Source organism: Amblyraja radiata, chromosome 21 (genome assembly GCF_010909765.2).
Source record: "Amblyraja radiata isolate CabotCenter1 chromosome 21, sAmbRad1.1.pri, whole genome shotgun sequence".
Classification (NCBI taxonomy): domain Eukaryota; kingdom Metazoa; phylum Chordata; class Chondrichthyes; order Rajiformes; family Rajidae; genus Amblyraja; species Amblyraja radiata.
This window is the reverse complement of record NC_045976.1, coordinates 36,411,607-36,439,125: the sequence shown is the minus strand read 5'-3', so window position 1 is coordinate 36,439,125 and position 27,519 is coordinate 36,411,607. Positions and strand designations below refer to the sequence as shown.

At 42.0% G+C, this 27,519-nt stretch overlaps 1 protein-coding gene across 1 annotated transcript in view; it reads right to left on the bottom strand.

The window, feature by feature from the left end:
- Window positions 1-27,519, bottom strand: part of chchd3 (coiled-coil-helix-coiled-coil-helix domain containing 3) — a 224,566-nt gene that overhangs the window by 135,618 nt on the left and 61,429 nt on the right. Inside the window, exon 4 of the mRNA XM_033040094.1 lies at window positions 11,425-11,569. Within this exon, the coding sequence (XP_032895985.1) occupies window positions 11,425-11,569 (145 nt within the window). The remainder of the gene's footprint in view (window positions 1-11,424; window positions 11,570-27,519) is intronic.

Here is a 27,519-nt window from a genome sequence, read left to right as displayed (position 1 = left end):
GGTGACCTTTCTTTACACAAAGGGTGGTGGGTATATGGAACAAGCTGCCAGGGGAGGTAGTTGAGGAGGCATTTGGTCATGGATAGGATAGGCAAAGATAGATATGGGCCAAGCGCCAGCAGGTGGGACTAGAGTAAATGGGGCAAGTTGGGCCGAAGGGCCTGTTTCCACACTGTATGAATATGATTTCAGTGATTAGAACAAAAACAATCAATTTTGTTTATCAGTAAATTGCAGTGTCACTGGTACAAATTATGACGATCAAATTATATTTCATAACTGAGGTACATATTGATCAAAGGTACACAGAATTGCTGGAGGAACTTTGATCAGGTATTTTTGAAAAGTGAGAAATTTGATGCAACTGTTGTTCACTCTGGTACAATACATAAAATTTCAGTTGAAGGAGCTGCTGCATTAAGAGGGACTTCAAATAGACTATTTGGTTTACTGAACAACTTAATGTCAGCTCTTCAATTCACAGCAATCCAAAAGCAGCTGCTAGAAATCAGAAAAACTGAAAAGGATTGCTGGAAACATCCAGCGTGTTTCAGATAGATGGCTTTTCATCGGATTTTGAAAGGTCTCTGTACCTGAGTTTTTTTTAATTAAAATAGAAACTCACAAAAAAAGTTACGTTTTGTTGAAACTCCATTTATTTCTACAAAAGCAACAGAGTCTCTCATTTAATCAGCTGTCATAGTTACAGTGCTCTGGAGATGGTGTGTCGTAAAACACTGTGATCCTGCAAGCTACATTTGGTGATAAACAGGTTAAGCATTTCGGCAACCATACTTTTTTTGTTATATAGGTTTAGCTCGTCTACATGTAATGTGCTCAGAGTTTTTATCAAAATATAATCAATATTTTCCCTAGATATCCATGAATGACTGACAACTACCAAATAACCCTATAGTCCCCTACCACAGACTTTATAACCACCAAAGGGGCCTAATATTTTTTGTGTAAAGATTTCTGTCAACCCAAACATGTTTAATCCAACATGTGAATTGGCATAGTGTCATTTACAGGGACAGGATTTGACAGCTCTTCATTCATCTGGACTATGCTGTGTAACTGAAACAAGTATGAGCTCTGAAAGCCCAACAGTAATAAGGAAGGAAAGAGTGGTCTGACTCAAATTTCAAAGAAGCATGTTATTCAAAAGTACTACTTTCTAATAGCCGTGGGGTATCAACAGGTCTCGCCTTTTTCAATATCTTGGGTCCCTCAAGTAAAGCAAATTACATTGTACAAATAAACTGATGAATCCTAGAATGACTTGTGTATGAAAATGGATGACAGGTATTCCAAAAAGTCTGAAGAGGTGGTAAGTCAGTGGACTACTACTTCCATTTTAAGTTAAAAAAAAACAAGTGAATCATGAGCACATTTCAAATTTCCTTAATTCCACAGGTTGATTGTAAATTTGATAATGGAGCAGTTTCACACAGTGGCTGACAGCCTCTTCCCTTTTCCTTATTTAGCCACCTGGTACAGGCCTTAGCCTACTCCTCTTATGCTCCCAGTAGGATTCACATATCACAATTCATAGTAGGAATTCTGATAACAAGAGATTCATCTAGTGGGTTCAACAACATTTTATTTTTATGAGGAGGATTTAAGAGAATTACATTTTGTTTGACCAATCCTATGGATCCACCATCTTTCAAATTCGCATTTGACAGCACCCAACTTAGTGTTTCCGGCCACATAGAAAATAGGTCCAGGAGTAGGCCATTCGGCCCTTCGAGCCAGCACCACCATTCAATATGATCATGGCTGATCATCCAGAATCAGTAGCCCATTCCTGCTTTCTTCCCTTATCCCTCAATTTCGTTAGTGCTAAGAGCTATATCTAACTCTGTCTTGAATATATCCAGTGAATTGGCCTCTACTGCCTTCTGTGACAGAGAATTCCACAGATTCACAACTCTCTGGGTGAAAATGTTTTTCCTCATCTCAGTGCTAAATGGCCTACCCCTTATTCTTAAACTGTGACTCCTGGTTCTCGACCCCTCCCAACATTGGGAACATTTTTCCTTCATCGAGCCTGTCCAATCCCTTAAGAATTTTATATGTTTCTATAATATTCCCTCTCATCCTGCTAAATTCCAGTGAATATAAGCCCAGTCGATCCATTCTTTCATCATATGCCACTCACCATACCGAGAATTAACCTGGTGAACCTATGCTGCACTCCCTCAATAGCAAGAATGTCCTTTCTCCCTGTACAACTGCAAATCCTCTCACTATGAAGGTCAACATGCCATTTGCTTTCTTCACTGCCTGCTGTACCTGCATGCTTACTTTCAATGGCTGATGTACAAGGACACCCAGGGCTTGTTGCACCTCCCCTTTTCCTAATCTGACACCATTCAGATAATAATCTACCTTCTTGTTCTTGCCACCTTAGTGGATAACCTCACATTTATCCACATTATACTGCATCTGCCATGCATCTGCCCACTCACCCAACCTATCCAAATCACCCTGCAGCCTCATAGCATCCTCCTCACAGCTCACACTGCCACCCAGCATTGTGCCATCTCCAAACTTGGAGATTATTGAGTTAATAAGCACTTCATTGCTTCTTTTTATCTATATGGAGACAAATAACTGGAGGTGACGTTCAACAATTAAATCCAAGATAATGCAAATGCAACACAGAAGCTTCAATTTTCCTATTCACTGAGACATATGCAAATATAAATTTTGCCTGTAAATTTACAAAATGATCAGTGTGCCCTCTCATGATGAAAGCAGACAAGGCAGAAAATGACTATCCTACATTAGTTTTAATTTTAGAAATACAGCATGGAAACAGGCACTTCGGCCCACCGAGTCGACCATTGATCATCTGTTCACACTAGTTCTTTGCTATCCCTCTTTTTCATCCACTCCCTATTGACTAGGGGCAATTTTACAGAGGACAATTAACCTACAAACCCGCATGACTTTGGGATATAGGAAGAAACTGCAGCACCGAGAGGAGTCACACGTGGTCACAGGGAGATATGCAAACTCCACACAGAGAGCACTGAGATCAGGATCGAATTCAGGACTCTGGTGCCGTGAGGCAGCAGCTCTAACAGCTATGCCATTGAGCTGCCCTGTTTGTTCATTTTGAATTTCAATGCCCATAGGGTAAAGAAAGGGGGAAGACGAAAATAAAATCAGAGGTCCCGATCTTGATAATTTGTGGCAGAGAACTTGCTGAGCAAAGACACATGACACCATCAAACACATTCTCCATGAAAAATCAACATTCCTGGCATAGGAACATAGAAGCACTGCTGATAGATAATTGGAACATGTTGGTTCCATTCACATTTTACTTTGTGCATGGCCATCATTGACTATGGCATGTTTATTGTCAGGTCCTAATTGACTTTGGACTGAGGTCATTAAAAATCAACCACATTGGTCAGTCTTTCATCACATGCAGGTGGGACTGGATGGCAAATTTCTTTATTTGAAATGGGATCACCAAACTGGATGACTTTCACAGCAATTTGGTCACTTCATGGTTAGCATCAAACACTTTGTTATACACACATCATATTTTATTACTTAAATTACCAAGCTGTCATGCCGGAATCCCAACTTTTTTTTTGCTGAAATGCTCTAGATTCTAGAACATGGGCTCCTCAACGATTTTACGACACAACACTGCTGAAATGGGACAGCAACAATTATGAGAAGAACAGCCAAGGTTCAAGGTTTCAAGGTCATTTTATTGTCACATATACCAATTAAGGTACAGTGAAATTCGAATTACAATACAGCCATATCAAAAAAAAAGCAACAAGCCACACAACTACATAAAAGTTGACATAAACATCCACCACAGCGGATTCCCCGCGTTCCTCACTGTGATGGAAGCCAATAAAGTCCAATCTTCTTCAGCTTTTATTCTCACGCGGTTGGGGCAGTCGAACCATCTGCAGTCGGGGCGATCAAAGCCCCCACAGCCGGTGGTCGAAGCCTCTGCGTTGAAGCGAACGAAACTCCCGCGTCGGGGCGGTCGAAGTTCCCGTGTCGGAGCGGTTGAAGCTCCCGCGTTGGGGCAGTCGAAGTTCTTGCGGCTTGGAGTTCCCGACGTCGGTCTCTAACCATAGACCGCGAGCTCCGTGATGTTAAAGTCTGCAGGCACCCGCGGTTGGAGCCCAGAAGTCGATCCCTGGCTGCACGATGGTAAGTCCGCAGGCTTCCGCGGGAGAGCTCTCGAAATCGGTCTCCAGCAAAGGCCGTCAATTCTTCAATATTAGGCCGTAGTGCGGATGGAAATACGATACGGAAAAATGTTGCATCTCCATTGAGATTAATAGTCTATATTGCAGAGCAAGGACTCCAGCTGATTTATCCAGGTAATTTATCCCTTTGGTTATGTAAAGGCCACATGAACAAAAAAATCAACACAACTGTTGGTAAATTTCAAAAGTACCATCGAGGGAAGTTTAAAAACTGTAAACTGTAAAGTCCTTTGTGTTCGTTAATTAAGGAGATCCAAACATAAGTCAGTAGTTAAGTGGAGGAATGGAAAAGCAATGATTATTCATTTTGGATAAGTAGGGTTCTTAGTCTTTCTACTTACCAAAGAGTAACAACCGTTCAAAACAATGTGAAATCCTCGAGTTGCAAACTTCCTCCAAATCTTCAGCTGATTATAGTCATACAGCACAGAAACATGCCATTGGGCCCCATTCATCCAAGCTGACCAAGATGGCCCATCTAAGCTTGTTACATCTGCCTGCGTTTGGCCCATATCCCTCAAAATCTATCCTATCGCATACCTGTCCAAGTGTCTTTTTAAATGCTGTTCACATTAATTATACTTTTGTTAAAATAAATTCCAGAGTTTTAATTAAAAGTTGTTAGAACTATTCTCCAATGCACAAAATATTTCTATCCTAAAGATTAAGTGATCCAAAGGTGAACTGAAACTTTTTTTGGCACGTCTCAAGAACACAATAGCAACGGGTGTAGGCCATTGTGCCCTTCAAACATGTCCGTCATTCAATATCATGCTGATCTGCCTCAGGCCTCAACACCTTTTCTGTGCCAGTTTCACAGACGCCTAAATTCCCATGAACTTTCATAAAATGTATCTACCTCCTCTTTAAATTTCTTCTATGTCCCGGCCCCCCCCCCCCCCAAATATTTTGGATTTTTTAAGACAAAAACAAATCTCAGAAATAAATTGTTGATATCCAATCATCAAACTAAATAACAAGTTGAAGTTAATTGCAACTGTTCTTGAGCACTTAAATATGTTTTACTGCAAAATCTATTAATGGTGTTGTTATCAAAGCGTGACCAAATACATTCATCATTAAGATGCAAAAATATACAATGCTACATTGTACATGATAAACACGATTGTCCAGTCGCAGAAGATAGACACAGAAAGTTGGAGTAACTCAGCGGGTCCGACAACATCTCTGGAGAAAAGGAACAGGTGATGCTTCGGGAGTCACAGAGTTCTGCACTGCTATGAAATTGCCCACTTGGTTTTGACTTCCGCTGCCACAGCTGAAAACCATTATATATTATTGAGGTCAAGCACTTTATAACTGAAAGATCCCAGATACAGGTCCTCAGACCAAATCCTGAAGTGCCTCAGCAAGGATTTTTGAAAATCCAGGTAGGTTGAACTGTAGGTAAGTAGGTTATGTCTGGTCCCAGATTATTCTAAATATATCACTTTCCATCTTTTCTTAGATCATTAACACCAAAAAAGTAATCAATTGCACTGGATTTGTCTGACACAACAAGCTGTAGCTGTACTTGAATGGCTTATTAAACCATAAGAACAGGCAAAATATGAAACAATAAACAATCAGTTAGATTAACTTCTCCAGCAGATTGTTTGTTGCTCTAGATTCCAGCATCCGCAGTCTCTTGTGTCTCTAAATATGAAACAGATGTTTCTCTGCAACATTTGCATACTTTTGGGACCAACATTATTTGCTGCATTCAGCTTATTCAGCCATTCCCTGACAATAAATTTGCTAAAAGTTTCCTTCTCTGATGGTAGGTGGTCAAGAGCAGACCGAAATGTATCTTTGCATCTACAAATGATTAATTTGGTCTTGTCTTGTACACTCTTGTGTTGGGCCTGCCTCCCATGAACTGTTTAATTCTGCACTGTTACTCATAATTGGATGTGGCAGGGCTGAAGCTTTGATCTGAACCATTCATTTTGGGATCACTTAGCTGTATCTGAAACATGCTGCTTTAATTATTTAGTAAACATTTTGTCTTGCAGCTTCACTCGGTAGGTAAATCAATTTCAGGTGCAAACGATGTCTGTCTTGACATATTCTACATATTCACAATAAAGCAAAGTTGGTCCACCAGAGATTGGGGGTAATTGGAGTGCAATAAATATGCAACACCAAGTGTTTATGGATGTGGTGGTAAATAATGATACTGTAACCCATGGCAGTTGGGCCCATTCCACTCTCACCTCGATCCAGATCAGCACATCAAGATTCGAGATTCAATTTAATTGTCACATGTACCAATTAAGGTACAGTGAAATTTGAGTTACCATACAGCTATACTAAGTAAAAAGCAACAAGACACACAGTCACATAAAATAAAATTTAACATAAACATCCACCACAACGGAATCCACATTCCTCTGTGATGGAAGGTAATAAAGTTCAATCATCTTCCTCCTTTGTTCACCCGTGGTCGGGGCTTCGCCGTTTGCCGCTGCCGACAGACCGCAGTCTTCTCGTCGGGATGATGGAAACTCCGATGTCGGGACTGAATGGAACGCTCCGCGGCATGGAGCTCCCGAATCAGCCTCTTCTTCCTGGAGAACGCGGGCTTCACGGTCCCGCGGTTGGAGCTCTCGACGATCCTCTGCAAAGGATCGCAGCTCCCGGTGTTAAAGTCCGCGCCGCGCCCGCAGCTTGAAGCGCCAGGCCAGTCTCCAGGAAAGGCCGCCAACTCCACGTTGTTAGGCCGCAGGGGAGACGGAGATGCGAGACGGAGAAAAATCTCATATACGTTGAGGTAAGTGACTGGAAAAAGTTTTCCCCAATCCCCCACCCCCCACATAAAACATGCAACGAAACATTGAAACATGCATTTGAGACAGACTTAAAATATAAACAGAGAAGGGACGAGACAGACTGTTGGCGAGGCGGCCATTACGGTCATCAACCAGCAAAACGCAGTGTGCACTTTCAAGCTTTTGTATTTCTGACGGATGGGAGCAGGCAGAAGAAGGAATGACCGGGGTGGGACAAGTCTTTACAGTGTTGAATGTTTTTCAGAGGCAGAGTGAAGTGTAGATGGAACCAATGGTTTGAAATCTGGTTTGTGTGATGAACATCTACAACTCTCTGCAATTTCATGGGCACTGCCGTTCCTGAAATAAGCTATGATGTCACCTGGCAGTATGCTTTCTATGGTACATCTGTAGAAGTTTGTTAGTGTCACTGGGTGAATTTTTTAAATTTCAAGGATCAATAACTTGGGAAATATAGGAGGAAATGCGACGGGAAGAGGTTTATCGCCTCCACGGGGAAAATGCGAGTAGGGTGTGTGAAAATGGGAAAGCTGTGGCCTAGCGTTTGGAAGAAAATAGGAATTAACCAGATTGACACACACACAAACAAGACAAAGACTTTTAGTTATATCGAGATGTGCTCTTTAGTAAGTGATCTTACTATCCATGTACAGTTTCTTTTCCTTTATCTTTTTAATGTAATTTTGAACACCTCTGATAAATTGTCCCTTCATTTTCATAGCTCTACGATTAATATTCCAGATAAATCCTGAAGTTCTCCATTGCTTGTATCAGTCTGGAATTATCTTCCCATCACAACTTAAAACCAAATAGGTTTCCACTAATCATCTACCAAATCACAGTGGCAGATCACAACAAAACTGAGGAAGTTCAACACCAAAGCGCTTTTCCTACCACTCCCTGCTTGAAACCGAGGATACACCGACAAGAATTGAAAGTTTTAAAGCATTCCACTGGCAATATGTACATGCAGTAATAATTCAGTTGCATAATGAGTTGACAGCACTTCATCTGCATATAGCTCATCTGAGAAGGAACATTCACAATGCAATAAAGCTGTTTTCCAACTTGGAATGGCTTTAATGACAGCTCATTTTGACTAGTCTCTGAAGCAGCTGGTCCACTTGAAACCGCAGGATCATTACACTAAAATAATATTAGATGGTATTCTTCACATTGCTGAACAATGGATTTTTACATGCTCCACTTCACCCACCGTTTATTAGGATTCAATATGTCAATATGCGATTGCTTGTGACAATACTGCTTGAAAATGGTTCATATTATTTTGCCTAAATTGGTTAAAAAAATAACGTTTTTTTCCCTTCATTCCTTCAATGACTTTCCAAGTCTACTTGCCAACAACTGGGGCGTCTTCAATAAAAAGTCAAATGATGAAACTTCCCATCAAAGTAGTGCTGATGACACAAATTGTAGTATTTAAAAAAAATCCTAATCAGCCAAAGCAAATTCTGAAACCTTGAAGTCAACAAAAAAACTCCAATTATCCAATACTTCAATTTTAGGTAACGACAAACCCCTCTTCTTCTCCAATCCCTCTTTCTTACCTGTACTGCACCCGGATTCGCATCTATTTCTCCCCCTCCTGGATTAATGGAGTTTTACTGTAAATTTAGTGTAAGCTTGGTGTCAAATGCCTTTTGATTTACATGGTCTTCTATCTTGGTATTTTCAGGCTTACTTATTTTCATGTACTGGCACATAGATCTTACAAAGCGTTTCTCAATTAGAGCAGGAGTACTCTTTACAAAATAATATTTATACATGATTAAATGTATTTTTAATTGCAAAGGGGAGTAGAGTTCAGGAAAGACACAAAAGGAGTTATTGGTAGCGGCATCAACCACTAATAATGTCCATAAAAAGAGCACTCAACTGGTTAGTGGCTAAATTGGAAGCCTCTACCACAAAGCCCAATATTAATAACTTTCTATTCTCAAGTTTTATTTCAGTCAATTCCATTCCCCAAATACTAGACACCAAAAGTCAGTAAATATATTGAAAAAGGTCATAAGTGACAGGAACAGAATTAGGCCATTCGGCCCATCAATTTTACTCCACCATTCAATCATGGCTGATCTATCACTCCCTCCTAACCCCATTCTCTTGCCTTCTCCCCATGACCCCTGAAACCCCATAACTCCCCATAATCCCTGAAAAAGTGCCCCCATCACAAATTTCCGAATTTTATTTCTGACGAAGCAACCTCATGGCACTTTATATACACCTTTTCATAATGCCAATAGATCAACTCATTGCTGAAACATAATAATGGATTATTTCATCCAGTTATCCATGGTATTAACATATATAACATATAACAATTACAGCACGGAAACAGGCCATCTCGGCCCTACAAGTCCGTGCCGAACAATTTTTTTCCCTTAGTCCCACCTGCCTGCACTCATACCATAACCCTCCATTCCTTTCTCATCCATATGCCTATCCAATTTATTCTTAAATGATACCAACGAACCTGCCGCCACCACTTCCACTGGAAGCTCATTCCACACCGCTACCACTCTCTGAGTAAAGAAGTTCCCCCTCATGTTACCCCTAAACTTCTGTCCCGTATTGCCATGAACAGTTATGGGGAGCTGGGAAATATTCAAGGGACAACGCATTTTGTTATATGGCCTAAATAGTCGGGTATATCAGATACAATACACTTAGCGGTGGACCACTAAAACGAGAAGTAGTTCTTGAAGGATAAATTGGTGAACATATTCTCTGAAATAGTTTTCATAAAATACATTTGAAGGGCAATTAAACAAAAGTGATGCCTGTGAATTCTATGATGAATTCTGCCAATGCTTAGTTATATTGCTTTAATGTCAAGTTAGAACAATATATGGTTCAGTTTAACTTAATATAATACATTTTAATGAAACAGGATGACTATAATATACCAATTGGAGGTAGAGTAACTGGTGCATAACTACTTCAGCACAGTTTCATTACCATTTCCTTGATTTAAAAGTATTCTATAAATATATCCCTAAAGAAAATCTGTCTCACTTTTACCAATTCCAAAGATAGCAATTTTTGCTAGAATGTAATGCTGTGAATGCCAGAGGTAACTGAGAGCATTTCTCAATAGTCACATTGATAGGTTATTCAGTTGCATGACTCATCTTGGAACCTGATGTCCAAAAACATATATATATCAAGAGTTACAGTGCAAACTATTTAATAATGGGATAATCATAGACTAAACTCACCGTGGGCTTTCTGTATATCCTACCTACTATTGTCAATGACACCCTACTGCAGTGATCATTAGATGATCAGGGACATTGTTGAATTCTCCCTAGTTTAATTTAGGGGGATAAATATAAATTGCAATAATAAAACCACTGCAATAAGTTAACCCTACAGACAGACACACTAAATAGACATACTAAATATTTCTGTTTGTAAAAAGTAGCTTGGAAGCACAGGTTGGTGCATTGCTTCTCTTTGTAAAATTTGCTCTTCATTATTCAGGGCCATAAAGAATTCTGCACGGCAAAAAGGATTCTTGCTGCCACCCAGCTGAGTTCAGCTATCAGTGCAGAAAGGAAATATAATCTGAATCTACAACTCAGTATGATTAGGCTAGGAATTGCTTTTACCAAAAGAGATCACTGAGGGAATTCGCTTCAACACATTTCTTGAAGGGAATTAAATTCAAAAACAGAATGTCTGAACCTGGATCTTGACATTCATCAAAATCTCATCATGCTTTTCCAAATGCAACTTTTGTGCAATGGTAAAGTTCGGGAAAGGCAAACTTATTTAAAAACAAATTCTTCAAGATTAAATGAGGGACCTTCCATCTCTTTTCACAGCCAGATTCTCGTAAAGATCGAAAAGGCATCTTTGTTCTTATTTTAATTTATTTCACTCAATAAAGGCATTGGCAATCTTATTTGCAAAAAAAAAGTATATAAATATTGAAGCCCAGCATGCATCTTTTCCCAGTTGGAGAAACCAACTGCAGATCTGCAATCAGGAGAAAGGTTTACAAACCTTTTCATTCAATCTTACAAGCAAACAATCCCACTCGACAGATTTGCTATGGCACCACCACTATGGTTTCACTTATCAACATGTAAATTGCTTGTCAGAGCAGGAATTGAAAAAATATACAAGCCAATGCTAATCTAGCAGTAATTAAGGTCAAATTACAACCAATAGAATAAATCCAATAAAAGGTCATTTTGTTGATAGTGGCATTCCAGGGAATCAGTGGAATGGGGTTCATATTTTAATAACATTAAACTTCAAGTAATACCTCAACGATTTCCTTATCAAAGTTTGCAATTCCCAAACCAGCAAACAGATCAGTAAGCAAAGACTATCAGTCTACTTACTGCGTGCTTGGATTTCAGCCGCTCCTCCTCAGTCAATGTTCTCTCCCGCAACATAGCTTTTACGAGGCTATCATTTGAAGCATCACGCTCACGTTCAAGAATTTTGCCGATCTCATCGTGAACATAGCGTTTATCATGTTCATGCCTGCATTTCAAAACAAGGACAGAAAAATGCACAATCACTTTAGGGCACAAAAATGTCAAGGGCTATCATAAGTTGTGTTCAAGTACTGCAGTTTCAAAACCAATGGCTTGACCAAAAGAAATGCTTGCAACCATGTTTAACCATATAACCGTTTAATCAATCATAACAATTAAACAATTTGAATGAACTTCTCCCAGAATCAGCGGCATCACAGAATCCATCTGACATAGTTGATGTCACATAAGATTCAGCAAATAATGGCATGCATTAGACACAACAATGGCTGTGGCCTTGACATCTTAGCTGAAGTACTTAAAAACGTACTCAACAAAGCCATTTGCTCAACCTGCAAACCAATTCCAGTGCACCAATTATGCCGCAATAAAAGTTACCATCAGCAAATGCGAATGGCAATTATTGCTGGAAAATACAGACAACATTGTCAATTACTACTCAAGCCCAAAACATAATTGAGTTTTTAAAAATATACAAACAGGCAACTTTTCTTCCAGTATGAAGGATGACCATTGCTCCTATTTGGTCCACTTCCAGATTGAATGACACTAGGTCGTAAGAGTATGAACATCACTGAAAAGGTGATGAATTTAGTTTCATTTAAAACATTTGTTTAATTTTACTTAAGTTACACTATTTTAGTCTTGTTGCCATAAATTAGAGATTAATAATATAGTCTTATAGCTCCAAGTTAATTGGATTACCAGTGGAACATGTTAAATAAAGTCAGGTATCTTAAAGTAGTAATAAGGAACTGCAGATGCTGGTTTAGACAAAAGGACACAAAGTGCTGGAGTAATTCCATGGGTCAGGCAGCATCTCTGGAGAACATTGGTAGGAACCCAGTCTGAAGAAGCATCCCGATCCGAAACGTCACCTCTCCATGCTCTCCAGAGATGCTGCCTAACCTGCTGAGTTACTCCAACACTTTGTATCCTCAGGCACTTAAGTACTGTTAACCGAGAATATAAATTATGACCCCACCTAAATATGTTTAACACTTGGGTTCTGAGTGGAGCATCTACCAAGTATGAACTTTGATGAAGAGATTTCAGTGTGGCCCTACAAATAGTGACATTAGGGTGTTTAGAGTCGAGCAGGGTCAAAATAAAGGGTATATTATTTAGGACTGAAGTGAAGCAGTAAAGATTGTCATGTAGTTGAGGGAAAATACAGGAGAAGCAACATGGTGCTTTCCTGTTTGCCTGGCCTGATTAACTCCAGTCCTGTCAGTGGCTACAAGTCACCGTGAGCTACCAACAGATTAGGGGTCAATGATCAGAGCATTAGAAAGAAACATGGTGAAGCATCTGCAAGTAGAGAAGTTTGAACAAATGAATAATTTCACAAAATGCTGAGAAACAAAATCTGAGTCTGGTAGAAACTGAGTGCAAGACCCCTTTCTTTTCTGCACTCTTATGTAACATACTTCACGCTTTTTATTCAATTAATGATGGTGGCCATAAGTCATATACAACCTGTGATAGGGGAAGTGGATGCGCCACAACCCATGACCTGTTCTGGTGTTCAAGCATTAGTCTCAGTCAGGTAACCCAGGCCAATTTTTTGATGTGTAAGATTTCTCCTGGAAGGATTTGCTAATGAGATTCACAAAGGGAATTCCCACCTGCTTCCTGTGAAGACTCTATTCCCTACTCCCAATTCCTCCGCCTGCGCCGCGTCTGTGCCCAGGATGAGATTTTCCCCATACCAGGGATTCGGAGATGTCCGCATTCTTTATGAAATGAGGGTTCCCCTCTTCCATTATAGATGAGGCTCTCACTAGGGTCTCCTCGATATCCTGCAGTTCCGCTCTTGCTCCCCCTCCCCCCAGTCGTAACAAGGACAGAGTCCCCTCGTCCTCATCTTCCACCCCATCAGCCGTCGCATACAACATATATTCCTCCGCAATTTTCGCCACCTCCAACGGGATCCCACTAATGGCCACATCGTCCCATCTCCACCACTTTCTGCTTTCCAGAGACTGGTCCCTCCGCAACTCCCTGGTGAACTCGTCCCTTCCCACCCAAACCACCCCCTCTCCAGGTACTTTCCCCGGCAACCGCAGACGCTGCAACACCTGTCCCTTTACCTCCCGCCTCGACTCCATCCAAGGACCCCGACAGTCTTTCCAGGTGAGGCAGAGGTTCACTTGCACCTCCTCCAACCTCATCTATTGTATCTGCTGTTCCAGGTGTCAACTTCTGTACACCGGTGAGACCAAGCGCAGGCTCGGCAATCGTTTCGCTGAACACCTCCGCTCAGTCCGCATTAACCTAACTGATCTCCTGGTTACTCAGCACTTGAACTCCCCCTCCCATTCCCAATCTGACCTTTCTATCCGGGGCCTCCTCCATTGCCAGAGTGAGGCCCAGCACAAATTGGAGGAACAGCCCCTCACATTTCGCTTGGGTAAGCTGACACCACAGCGGTATGAACATTGACTACTCTAACTTCAAATAGCCCTTGCTTTCCCTTTCTCTCCATCCCCTCCCCCCTCCCAGTTCTCCCACCAGTCTTACTGTCTCCGATTACATTCTATCTCTGTCCCGCCCAATCCTTTGACATCAGTCTGAAGAAGGGTCTCGACCCAAAACGTCACCCTTTCCTTCTGTTACTCCAGCATTTTGTGTCCACCTTCACAAGGGGAAAACGCTTTTATGCACATTTAGTTCATTAAATGCACAAGTTAGTCTAATTTTTGCCCAGTATATTTTTCATTGAATTTGCAAGCCGACAGCATAAAAAATTTAAATAACAAATCTTATTTAAATTTAAAATAAAAAGCCTGAAACACTTAACATTATTTTAATTATACAAAAAATATATAAATTCAAAAAGGTTCTGAACAATGAATCAACTTGACGCTCCTTGCAGCCATTTCCTTGAAGAAGTGATGACAGTTGCGTGGATTTATGTATCATAGGCATTGGAGCGCAGTTGGGAAAATGTCCGTGAACATCCAAGGGCAATCCCAAGACGTGTCCTCATATGCACAAGCAAGAAATGCTGAATTTCTCTCATTCATGGAAGAAATGTCAGCAGTTTTCCCATGTCCACACAAAATGTTGGTTATTATAATGATAGCATGCCTAATGTACATACATGTCAATGGTCAAAATGAGTGGAATTCCATTTGTGATTTTATTTTTCAATTCAGTGCGTAAAATGGTTTATCAATTAATAGATAGACATGACCAAATGCTTCAAGATAGAATGCAACTTTAAGAAAGGTGAATGTCACATTCACGCTTGCTAATCTGCTTTAAAAATGCTGCTCTAAAGCATGCATTGCTTGCAGAGAATTTCTGGATGCAGCAGAAAGATATTTCTGATTTAACAATGTCTCTGATATGTAGTGCAGAACACTTACTTTACTAGTCTTTTAGTTTAGTTTAGTTTAGAGATACAGCATGGAAACAGGCCCTTCGGCCTACCGGGTCCGTGCCGACCAGCAATTTATGCACATTAACACTACCCTACACTCACTAGGGACAATTTTTCATTTACCAAGCCAATTAACCTACAAACCTGTACGTCTTTGGAATGTGGGAGGAAACCGAAGATCTCGGAGAAAACCCACGCAGGTCACGGGGAGACCGTACAAAGTCCATACAGACAGCACCCATAGTTGGGATTGAACCCGGGTCTCCGGCGCTGCATTCGCTGTAAGGCAGCAACTCTACCGCTGCGCCACCGAGTCAAGTATAACGGATGCATTTGGACCGCACACTTCTCATCTAACTCTTACATAAAATTACTGTTCCCCTGAATAATTGTGTGTCTTGACCATACCAGTTCACATTGTAACAATTAATGACATGGAGTAACTTAGTCAACTACAAGACTTCAGCACTTCATGTCTAAGTGCACCTATTTTCAAAGAATTATGGGCCATTAGTTGCTCTCCCAAAGAAGTTGAACCAGCACAACTCAAACAGCACGCAACCTTGAAGGCCACTTATTGTCAATTGCCAAATGGATGGAGGATAATGTTGTGACATGTATTAATTAACTATCAGTCCATTTTCATCAACATTTTAATTCACTCAAAAAAGAATCATGACTGCTTGGAAATCATGCACAGAACTAGCATCTCAGAGTCAGGAACACGACAATGGCCAACACTCCAGGCAGTGCAGTGCAGGGAGGGTGTTGCATTTATGTATTGGAAACTGAACAACTATATGTACAGATGAATGATAGGCTTTGGCTCTGCCTCACTGCGCCAGTGACCCAGGTTTGAACCTGACCTCGGGTGCTGTCTGTGTGGAGCTTGCACGTTCACACTGTGATAACATGGATTTCTTCCGGGTGCTCCAGTTTAACCCTAACCCACATCCCAAAGATGGCAGGGTTAATAGGCCTCTGTAAATTTCTAATAATGTGTAGCAAGTGGAAGTGGGTTAACATAGAGCTTGTGTGAACGGGTGATCAATGGTCAGCGTGGAATCAGTGGGCCGAAGGGCCTGGTTCCATACTGTATCTTTCAATCATTTCAATCAATAAAAATAAAATTACATTATATATTATTAAGACAAGTAGGCATGCTCTTCTCGTTCCTGGACATATCTTTCTAAACCAATGTTAATAAATAGATTATCCAATTATTTATCTCATCTCTGTCAGCTTTGACTGTGTGCAAAGTGTCCGCTGAATAACAAGACCACAGATCAAGTGTATTTAACCAGAAAAATGTGATTTGAGTTATCTTGAGATCAATTAAAATGTTGATAAATCTTTCTATACATAAAAAAAAATTCTGATTTGCTTTGTCTTAAGAGGATCCTCGCTGACAAAATATTTTTGAAAGATCTGCCTGGATGAATGAGAACAAAATGATGTAACATATTTAAATACTCTCACTGAGGAATCTGTCCAGGTACGTTATGTAATATTAATGGGTGTGAAATGCACTTTTTAAACCTTATTTTAATATTTAATGGTCAAGTTAAGTGCCTTTCTAAACTGAAGCTTGGCATTTTTGCTTCAGTTTAAATCGCAGGAGAATAGATCAGATCTCAGGGAATCAAACAGCCCAATAAAACTATTTCCCACTTGTTGATAAATAAACAAAGGAGATATGTAGGAGTGCGACCTAGTCCTAGGAGCTTGTTCTGCCATTTAACAGGATTTCGGCTGATCTTCAGTCTCTCCAGCTTTTCAAAATATCCTTCTTTGCTTTAACTTCCGGATATTTCGAATAATACCTTTGTCTTGAATTTATCAAATGGCTGAAAATTCAAATTTCTCTACAAAAAAGAATCTAAAGATTTGCAATTCCAGAAAATTCATCTTAATTTCAAAGGACTGACCACTTACAGTGAAACTAATCCCGACTACTAAAAGGAAACTACAGCTCTCAATATATTATCACAGCTATACTCCTGGACATTTACTTAACTGATCCACCGTATATATTGCAGCCTCTTATTTTGATTTACAGCAGACATTTGATGAGGTCTCACACAAGAAGTTAGTCAAGGTGAGAGGATTTGGAATTGGGGATAATATAGTGGCATGGATTGAGAATTGCTTAACAGACCAACAACAAAGATTATAGTGAGGGATTTAGAACTCTAAATATTAAATGGGGCTGCCATAATACTTGGATGGGATGGATGTGATTAGGTGGAGGCATGTGTGACTAGTTTGGTTAGACAAGTTGGAACGAAGGGCCCATTTCCATACTGTATAGCTCTATTGCTAACTGAGATTCTTGTTTCCTATTATATTATTTTATTCAAAGATATCAATGAAGTTAATGCACAACAAATGCTCTTTTTCTCAGTCCAATTTTTAATTATCAACTGAGACACCGGCATTCTATTATTGTTTCTATATATTTATTTGCATTGCTGATCCCAGCCCTTTAAAATTGAGTGAAAAGCATATGCTGATGCATCCATTGTTAAATTTACCAACGCAATTGGTGAGAGCAGGTTTATGGATATTAGACTTTTAAAAACTAATTTGAATGAATGTTGATATAAATGGAGCTGATGATGAAACCAAAGGAAGAGGTTAAAGTGTGTCAGATAGCATTTGAATTATAGTTTTCAAGCATAGAAACAGATTGTACAGCATCATGGCAATGCCACAAACTAGTTTTTGGAAGTTAAAAGGTAGGTCAGAATTTAAATGTAGATTGGTCCTGTGTAAACTATGCACTATTTAACTGACAATGAAAAAATCCTCTATTTATATACACCTGAACGCAACTTCAAAACTGTCATCTCATTTCAGAACATCTCGTTATATCCCACAGCTTCTATTGATAAAAGCATACTTGTTCTCCATATGCTATTATTTGATAATGAAAAACCATTAAATGCAGAATAACTATATCAAATTACCAAAATTCTTCCCAACTAATGTTACTAACTTCAGATTTAATGGGTTACGCATCTCATCTGTGACTTTTATTTTGCTTACTATGCAGAAAAGTGTTGCTTTTACTTAGATAACAATACAGGGGACTTCAAACGGCTGGATGCAGAAACGTTGAGTCATATCATAATAATATAATAATAATAATAATAATATATCTTTTATTGTCATTGCACGTCAGTGCAACGAGATTTAGTGTGCAGCTCCACTGATGTACAAGAAAGGTAAATAAATACAATACATAAATAAACAAGCTGAATTGATTGACGTGACCATCTGAGGGAGACTGTCCAAAGGGGGTGGGTGGGGGGGCACTCATGAGGGCCGGTTCAGAGCCGCTATAGCTCTTGGGATGAAACTGTTCCTGAGTCTGGAGGTTCGGGCGTAGAAGGCCTTGTAACGTCTGCCGGAGGGAAGTAGTTGAAACAGACCGTGGCAGGGGTGTGATGAGTCCTTATGGATGCTGAGGGCCTTCCTGAGGCACCGCGTGTGGTAGATGCCCTCCAAGGCTGGTAGCTCTGTCCCGATGATCCTCTGCGCTCTGTTGACGACGCGCTGAAGAGCTCTCCTCTCCGCCTCCGTGCAGCTGAGATACCACACAGAGATGCCATACGTTAGTATGCTCTCTGTGGTGCAGCGGTAGAACGTTGTCAGCAGCTGTTGGGGCAGACCAGTCTTTTTTAATGTCCTCAGGAAGAACAGTCGTTGCTGTGCCTTCTTGACCAGCGCGGCGGTGTTTGTGGACCATGTGAGGTCTTCTGAAATGTGAGTGCCCAGAAACTTAAAGCTGGACACTCTCTCCACACTTTCCCCATAAATGGAGAATGGGGCGTATTCTCCAGAATGGGACCTCCTGAAGTCAATAATCAGCTCCTTGGTCTTGGAGGTGTTTAGTGCCAAGTTGTTATTGGCGCACCAGTCCGCCAGGTTCTGCACCTCCGCTCTGTATTTTGTTTCATCACCGTTGGTGATCAGCCCAATCACTGTTGTGTCGTCTGCAAACTTCACGATGGTGTTGGTGTCGAATGCAGGGACACAGTCGTGAGTGAAGAGGGAGTAGAGCATGGGGCTTAGTACACAACCCTGTGGTGTGCCGGTGCTCAGGGTGATGGTGGAGGACAGGTGCGGGCCCAGTCTCACTGCCTGCGGTCGCTCCGTGAGAAAGTTCAGGATCCAAGCGCATATCGGTGAGCTGAGGCCTAGCTGGTGGAGTTTGGTGGTGAGCTTGGTGGGGATGACCGTATTGAATGCAGAGCTATAGTCAATGAAGAGCATCCTCACATACGTGCCCTGTCTGTCCAGGTGAGTCAGGACAGTGTGAAGGGCCAGAGAGATGGCATCCTCTGTCGATCTATTTGCCCTGTATGCAAATTGATGGGAGTCCAGTGAGGCAGGGATGCTGGATTTAATATGGGAGAGGACCAGCCTTTCGAAGCACTTCATGGGGATTGGAGTCAGGGCAACCGGCCGGTAGTCGTTGAGGTTGGTGATTTTGGACTTTTTCGGCACCGGCACTATGGTGGCTGTTTTCAGGCACTTGGGGACCGTTGCCAGAGATAGAGAGAGATTGAAGATAGCTGTCCAGCACAGTCCTTTAATACTCTTCCCTGTACACCATCCGGGCCTGCAGCCTTGCGTGGATTGATCCTACGCAGAGCGCACTGTACCTCCTGAGTGCTCAGTGTTAAGGCCTGTCCCTCCGCTATGGCCGGGGTTATTCCACCCCTGGTGGTGTTGCCAGTATCGAACCGGGCAAAGAAGGTGTTTAGTTCGTTGGCCAGTGTGATATCACCGTGGGGGCAGGCGGGGCTGCTCTTGTAGTCAGTGATGTCCCTGACACCCTGCCACATGCTTCTGGTGTCCGCGGTATTGAAGTGGTCTTCTACCCTTTGCCTGTGGATGACTTTGGCCTTTTTTATGCCTCTGTTCAGGTTCGCCCTGGCCGCACTGTAAGCAGAAGTGTCCCTGGATTTAAAGGCGTTGTTGCGTGCCCTTAGTAGATCCTGAACCTCCTTGTTCATCCAGGGTTTCCGGTTTGGGAACATCTTTATTTGCTTGTCCACTGTGGCAGTCTCCACACAGCAGTTGATGTAGGAGAGCACAGTGGATGTGTACTCCTCCAAGTCTACCTCTGTGCCACTGGTAGCCTGTTGTGCAAACAGGTCCCAGTCGGTGCGATCAAAGCAGTACTGGAGTTGTAGGGTTGCGTCCTCGGGCCATATTTTGACCGTCCTTATTGCAGGTTTGGTCTTGCGGATGAGGGGTCTGTATGCAGGCAGTAGAAACAGTGAGAGGTGATCGGATTGTCCCAGGGATGGGCAGGGGAGAGCTCTGTATGCGTCCTTGATGTTGGTGTACACTTTATCCAACGTGTTTGAGCCCCTGGTAGGGCACTGCACATGCTGGTGGAATTTGCGGAGTGTGGCACGTAGGTCGACCTGGTTAAAGTCCCCTGCAACAATGAAGGCACCGTCGGGGTGAGCATCCTGCTGCTTACTGATGGCCGAGTGCAGCTGTGCTAGTGCTAGGTTAGCATTAGCCTGTGGTGGGATGTATATGGCCATGATGATAACCACAGTAAACTCCCGAGGCAGGTAAAACGGTCTACATTTAAGCAGTAGGTATTCCAGGTCTGGGGAACAGTAGCTCTCTATTGCAGTGTGGTTGGTGCACCAGTCATTGTTGATGTAGATGCAGAGCCCACCACCCTTGCTCTTCCCGGAGTCCTTTGTCCTATCAGCACGATGCAGTGACCGGTTGGTCAGGTCCACAGCCCCATCGGGAACCAGCGCGCTGAGCCAGGTCTCTGTGAAGATCAGCACACAGCAGTCTTCCAGGGATCGCTGGGTGTTGATCCAGAGCCTTACCTCATCCATCTTGTTGGTGAGTGACCGGACATTCGCCAGAAAGACGCTTGGGAGCGATGGTCTTTGTGGTGCCCTCCGTCGCCTGTCCTGCACCCCCGCTCGCCTTCCACGTTTCTGCTTCCTTTCCCGGCGCTTGCTCCGTCTCCTGCCCTCCGGAGTGGTGATCCAAGGGGCTTTCCTGCCCAGCTCCGACGGGACGGTAAGGGTACTGTAGTACTCACACGCCAGTTTCTCGCAGCCACGTCCGATGCTGAGTAGTTCCGAGCGGCTCCATGTGCGACCAGTCGGGATTGCGATGCGGGTCTTGGATTCCCTCGTCCTGTAGTTGAGTTTCTTCTTATGGTTCCTGGGGTTTCCGGGGTTTCCGGGGTTACTAGGGTTCCTATGGGTTCTAGGGGTTCTGGGGATCATACCTACTTCGCTGAGAGTCTGTATGAAATTCATTTCCCCACAACCATCCAGCAACAAATACAGATTTGGAGGATAAAACTGGACACTAATGGTTGCTCATTACATCACAATTTGAATGATTATACAAAATAATTTCTATTCACAATAATGGTGAAGTTTAAAGAGCCAAAGTAGTTTTTGACTGGAAGCTGGTGAAAAGCAAAGGGTGAATCCCTCTTGGCACAATTCTTCAGCTTCCGTCACTAATCAGACATATGTACAAAACTTGATGGTGAGTGTGAAAATGAAACTCTGTGCAGGCAATGAAAATATATAATCCACAGATCATTAGCCCATGGAATAAAAATTTCAAAGCTAAAATTTGATGCTGAAACACTATTAAATGGGCTCATTATTTTCTGTTAAAGTAACTGATTCTTATATATATATAAAATGAATATTAATAACTCAAGTAGTATGTATTAGACATTATCGATTCAAAAATTTCATTTTTTACGAGTGTCCCCTGAAGGGCTTTCCTTTTCTTGAATGAGGCTCATTTATCCTATTTTTTTTGCTCTCTGTTAAAACATATTGAACTGAACCAACATTCATATGCATGAATGAGAGCCTTGCACTACACTTTGCCAATATAATTTTTTCCAATTTTAATGTATGTATCACATAAATATCTAATTTGTGGGGGATTTCAAATTAAAATTTCAGGTCATGGAGCCTAATTCCATCGGTTTTAGTGTAGTTCTTATATTGCTCACTGTCCAAAGCAGCAATGAACAAATTAGTCTGCCTCTGCATCATATGCTGTAAAGAAACAGATAAGCATGCACAAGTGTGTAAAAACATTAAGCTAAGATATTTTCAAACAACAGGCAAGGCATATTTTAGCAAGAACCAATACCTCTGTTAGGTTTTAATTATAACAAAACAATCGAATAAGGATTAATGATGTGGTAGGTTGCAGAGTTAAGTCAATGGCAAAATCCAAATCCTTGTAAATACTATTTGCTTAGAATTGTACTTTTTACATAAATGGAGCCAAACTCTTATTTCCTCAGAATATGGAGAAAGCCGGGTTGGATATCCAATTCGGATATCCTTATCACAACACGGTTGCAAATGTTTGAGGGTCTCCAATGAGATACATAGTAGCTCAGGACCGCTCTCTAGTTGATAGGATGGTTCAGTTGCCCGATAACAACTGAGAAGAAACTGTTCCTGAATTTCGAAGGTCAGAATCTGCATTTTCACACTTTACTAGTTATAGGAGTTGTATTAGGCCATTCGGCCCATCGAGTCTACTCCACAATTCAATCATGGCGGATCTCTGCCTTCCAATCTAATTTTCTGCCCTTCTCCCCATAACCCTTGACACCCAATCTAATCAAGAATTTGTCTATCTCTGCCTTAAAAACATCCACTGAAATTGCCTCACAGCCCTCTGTGGTAATGTGTTCCACAGATTAACTACCCTCAAACTAAAGAAGTCCCTCCTCATCTCCTTTCTAAAAGAGCACAATCTTTATTTCTGAGGCTATGACCTCTGGTCATAGTCTCTCCCACCAGTGGAAACATCCTCCCACTTCTATACCTCATCTGATTAGAGGGAGTGACCGGGGTGAGATTCGTTCTTGATTATACTGGTGGCCTTGCCGAGGTAGCATGAAGTGCAGATGAAGTCAATGGAATGGAGATTGGTTTGAGTGATGGTCTGGGCTACATCGAACATTCTCTGTAATTTCTTGTGATCTTGGATGGAGCTGTTCCCAAACCATGATGTGATGCATCCCGACAGAAGTTGGTGAGCGTTGGGGCAGGTCATTTTTCCTTGGAAGCTTCCTGTTAACTGTTTTCAGTGGTTGAATAGTTGATAGGTTGCCATTAAATTTAATTGGAAACTCTTTAGTTCTGTTCTGCATTGAACACATTGCTGTCTTTGCTGTATTCTCACCTGGGAGTTAAAAATAAACAGTGTTCATGCTCATCTATGAAGAATAGATCAGCATGTTATGAGCCCATTAGCTACTGGCATCAATTGACTCAATGGATGAGGAAGGATAAAAAGATCGAAAAGAGAAAATGCAGAAGTATAAATAAACTGATAACACAGATGTTAGAATTAAGAATTGTTCATTGGGAGAAATCCCATTGTGCTAGTTTACATTTATAGTCACATTTATACGTACGCATATAATTAGCCCTACATGTAATCCCAATTAATTTCTCAAACAATTCTGTATTACATCACAGTCTCTTAAATAAGGTATATGGTAGAAAGTTTTAAAGCTTAGAAATGTAAGATACCAGTACTAAATCTGGAATCATTCCTTCAAATGGTATCAGAGCAGTTAAAGGCTGATTATCCTTCTGTGTGTTTGCTCCTGACAATTCCAAAACATTTTTAGCATCTCTGTGTTACGAATCAGAAGTGTGATGAAATACTCTCCATATGCCAAGATGATTGAAACTCCAACAAGAGTGAACAAACTCAACACCACACTGAATACTCTCTCCTGCTCATTTGATATCCATCCATCACCTTCGACAGGTATTTTATCACCAGTGTACAATGGCTGTATTGCACTCAGTTCCTCGCCTAGGCTGCACCAATCCACCAAATCACACACTATGCAATATACGAAAGTGACCTCCAACTACCCTCCGTGCAGAAACTTATGCTGGGTAAGAAATGCCAGGCTTGCCAGAGAGCCACACGATGTTATTTGAAAATATAAAGACTATGGTTCAAAGCTTTAAAGGTGCCAGGGTCAAATGGTTATAAATGGCTTGCGGTTGTGGCTCGGTAGGTGGTGGCGGGTTCCTTTAGTTAGTTCATTTCAGGATCGTGCACCATCACTGATGCCAGCATCTTTTATCCACCCATTTTCAATGTTCAGCAAGTAGTGGTAAGGTATCTTCTTAATGTTCCTCCAGCAAGGTATTCTCACAGACCTGTTGGGTTGGGAGTTCCAGGATTTGGACTCAAACTTGTTTAATAGCTGTAAAGCTGATATTCTTCAAGGGAGTTGTTTAGGAAAGACCTAAACCAGGTCATACAAATAATTTATTCCAGTATTCTATAACGAAAAGAGCTTGTGCAAGACAGCATCGCATTCAAAATAGGAATGCTGCCTTTGAAGGAAGTCAACAAAACCACAAATGTAGTCGACATGAATCTTCTGTTGCTTCTGCAGAAGGTTTGTTGGAAGCAATTGATAAAAATGTACTCCATCAAATTATCTATGGAATCATCCCACAAACCGCTAGTTTTATAAAGGGAAGTGATTATCTAAATGTTATATGTTTTAAATTGTGTTTCTGCAACATGCATTTTTTACTGCTGAACCTGATTAGGAATTCTTTTACTGCTGACCAATTTAACATTTTCAGATACAACACTGCTGAACCTATGGCTATTTGGGTCAATTCAGTGTGAAATAATCATCACAAACCAATTTGAGAACCAAGTTCAAGTACTTTCCCAAGTGATTGCCTTCCTCTGTTTAAATGCAGAGAACCACTCATCTGCAAAGTAGATTCTGCTGCAAATTTTCTTCAGCGACATGTTCCATTTTAGATGTGTGTGTTGCTCTGTCGGGTCAGAGAAAAATCACGAGCAGAACTCAGTGCAGTCACAGTTACACAACAATGACCAGACACAGAGCTCATCTCCAAGTTTATGAGGCATAGCACCATCTGCTGCTATTTCCAGCTGCCTCCTCACTACAAAGATGAATACTGCCTATTACATGGAATCATTTACTGACACATTTGCAGAGCACCAAATCCCTGGATAATTTAATCCCTCTCATTTGTGGCTTGCATTGGTTAATCGGGTTCATCACATGCAGCAAAGCCGCCTCCATTCCATGTCACCTTGATTCTGGTGATACGAGAATCCATGGATTCACTTTTCTCTTCCATAAAGCTTCCATAAAGCTTCTTTGTTGCCTTGATTTAGTGAATGACACAATTGTCATGGGATTAAAAGACATTGTTTGCAACAATTGCAACTAATCAACAGCAATGATGAATCTTCACAAATATCAACTCTATATTAACACCAATTTGACTAGACATCAGCGAATCAACTAAAGAAGTCATGGAGTAACACAGTGTGGAAACAGGCCCTTCGGCCCAACTTGCTCACACCAGCCAACATGTCCCAGCTACATGGTACACTAGTACCATCTGCCAGCATTTGGTCCATATCCCTCCAAACATGTCCTATCCATGTACCTGTCTAAATGATTCTTAAATGTTGGGATAGTTCCTGCCTCAACTTCCTCCTCTGGCAGCTTGTTCCATACACCCACCACCCTTTGTGTGAAAAAGTTACCCCTCGGATTCCTATTAAATCTTTTCCCCTTCACCTCGAACCAATGTCCTTTGGTCCCCACCTCCACAGCCCCTCTCCTCCCCCCTCTCCTCCTCTCTCTACCACCCTCTCCTCTCCCACTTCCTCCCCCTCCATCTCCTCTCCCCCCCCCCCCCCCCCCCCCCCCCTCCCTCCACCCTCTCCCCCCCCTGTCTCTCTTTCTCTGCCCCGGGGAGTGGGTAGAGAGAGAGGGGCGGGGGAGGAGGGGGGGGGTAGAGGCAGCACCTACCCAGGCCATAGAGCGGAATCCACCCGAGCTAGGCTGCGGCCGGCGTGGACCAGAGCGAGGCACGGAGCGATCTGAGGACGGTGAAAAGCAGCGGAGGGCCGGCCGATCGTGGCTTCCGCGAGGGTAAGCCCACCCACCAGCGTGGCAGACGATTGGGCGGGGAGGACGGAGAGGAGGTCGTCCCCTGTGACGGCCTCCATGGCCACTTTTTCACTGTGCTTGTCCACGCCCGCGCTCAATAAAGCCCACCGCCATGTTGTAGAACTTGAAGGAACCCAGCGGAGCACGCTGCACGACTTGAGCACGTGTTCAACTACTTCAATCCAGAGCCCTGGGGAGGGGTGGGGGGGGGCTGGGATCATGAGGTAAATCTCTACCGGAACATGTAAAATTTTCCCCGTTACCGCGTGGGGGTTTTGGAGGAGACGTGAATCAAAGAAAAAATTCAAGCAAGCAAGCAAACCCACAAGTAAACATCCAAGATCCGAGTTTTATGATAATATAGATAAACACTGCCCTGTATTATCATAAAAAGGCTCCCTTGATCCTGGCACAAATTTTATTCCAATAAATCGTTTGAAATATGAACACCTATGTCAGGATGTTATCCATTGATGACAGCTCAGTCTTCAGCACCGTAATATTGAGGAAGCTCATCTGTATTCTTCCAGACCTTGGCCTTCGGGCTACCATCGGCAATTGGCTTCTGGATTTCCTGACTGGCAGACCTCAGTTGGGTTGGAATTGGTCATAATATTTTCTCTGCTTGACCCTCAACTCTGGTGCTATTCAGGCTTGTGCGCTTAGTCCCTTGCTCTACTCCCTGTATACCCATAACTATGTGGTAAAGTACAACGCCAAATTGATCTTAAATTCTGATGATGATACCACTGTCAGCCAGATTAACAATAATGACGAGAGGAAATACAGGAAAGTGATCGAGAATCTGAATAATAATGTAGCCCATAACATCAGCAGGATGAGAAGATCAAGAAAGTGCATCAGCATATCTACTTTCTTAGGGTCTGAGAAGATTAGGCATGTCCACAAGGAATCTTTCAACCTGTCATGTTATAGAAAATATTCTGACTGGATGCATCTAGGACTGGTGTATGGTAACTGCTCTGTTCACGACCATATGAATTAACAAAGAGCAGTTAACATTGCCCAGTCCATCAGAGCCTCGTTATCACCTTCCATCCAGTTTATTTTCACTATGCGTGGCCTGGAAGTCTCTTAAGTATCAAGGATGCCCACCCCCTAGCCTTTCTCCTTTCTCTCTTCTATATTTTGGCTTTTAAACTCTTAGCAACATAGGAACATAGAAAATAGGTGCAGGAGTAGGCCATTCGGCCCTTCGAGCCTGCACCGCCATTCAATATGATCATGGCTGATCATCCAACTGAGTATCCTGTACCTGCCTTCTCTCCATACCCCCTGATCCCTTTAGCCACAAGGGCCACATCTAACTCCCTCTTAAATATAGCCAATGAACTGGCATCAACTACCTTCTGTGGAAAAGAATTCCAGAGATTCACCACTCTGTGTAAAAAATGTTTTTCTCATCTTGGTCCTAAAATACTTCCCCCTTATCCTTAAACTGTGACCCCTTGTTCTGGACTTCCCCAACATCGGGAATAACTTCCTGCATCAAGCCTGTCCA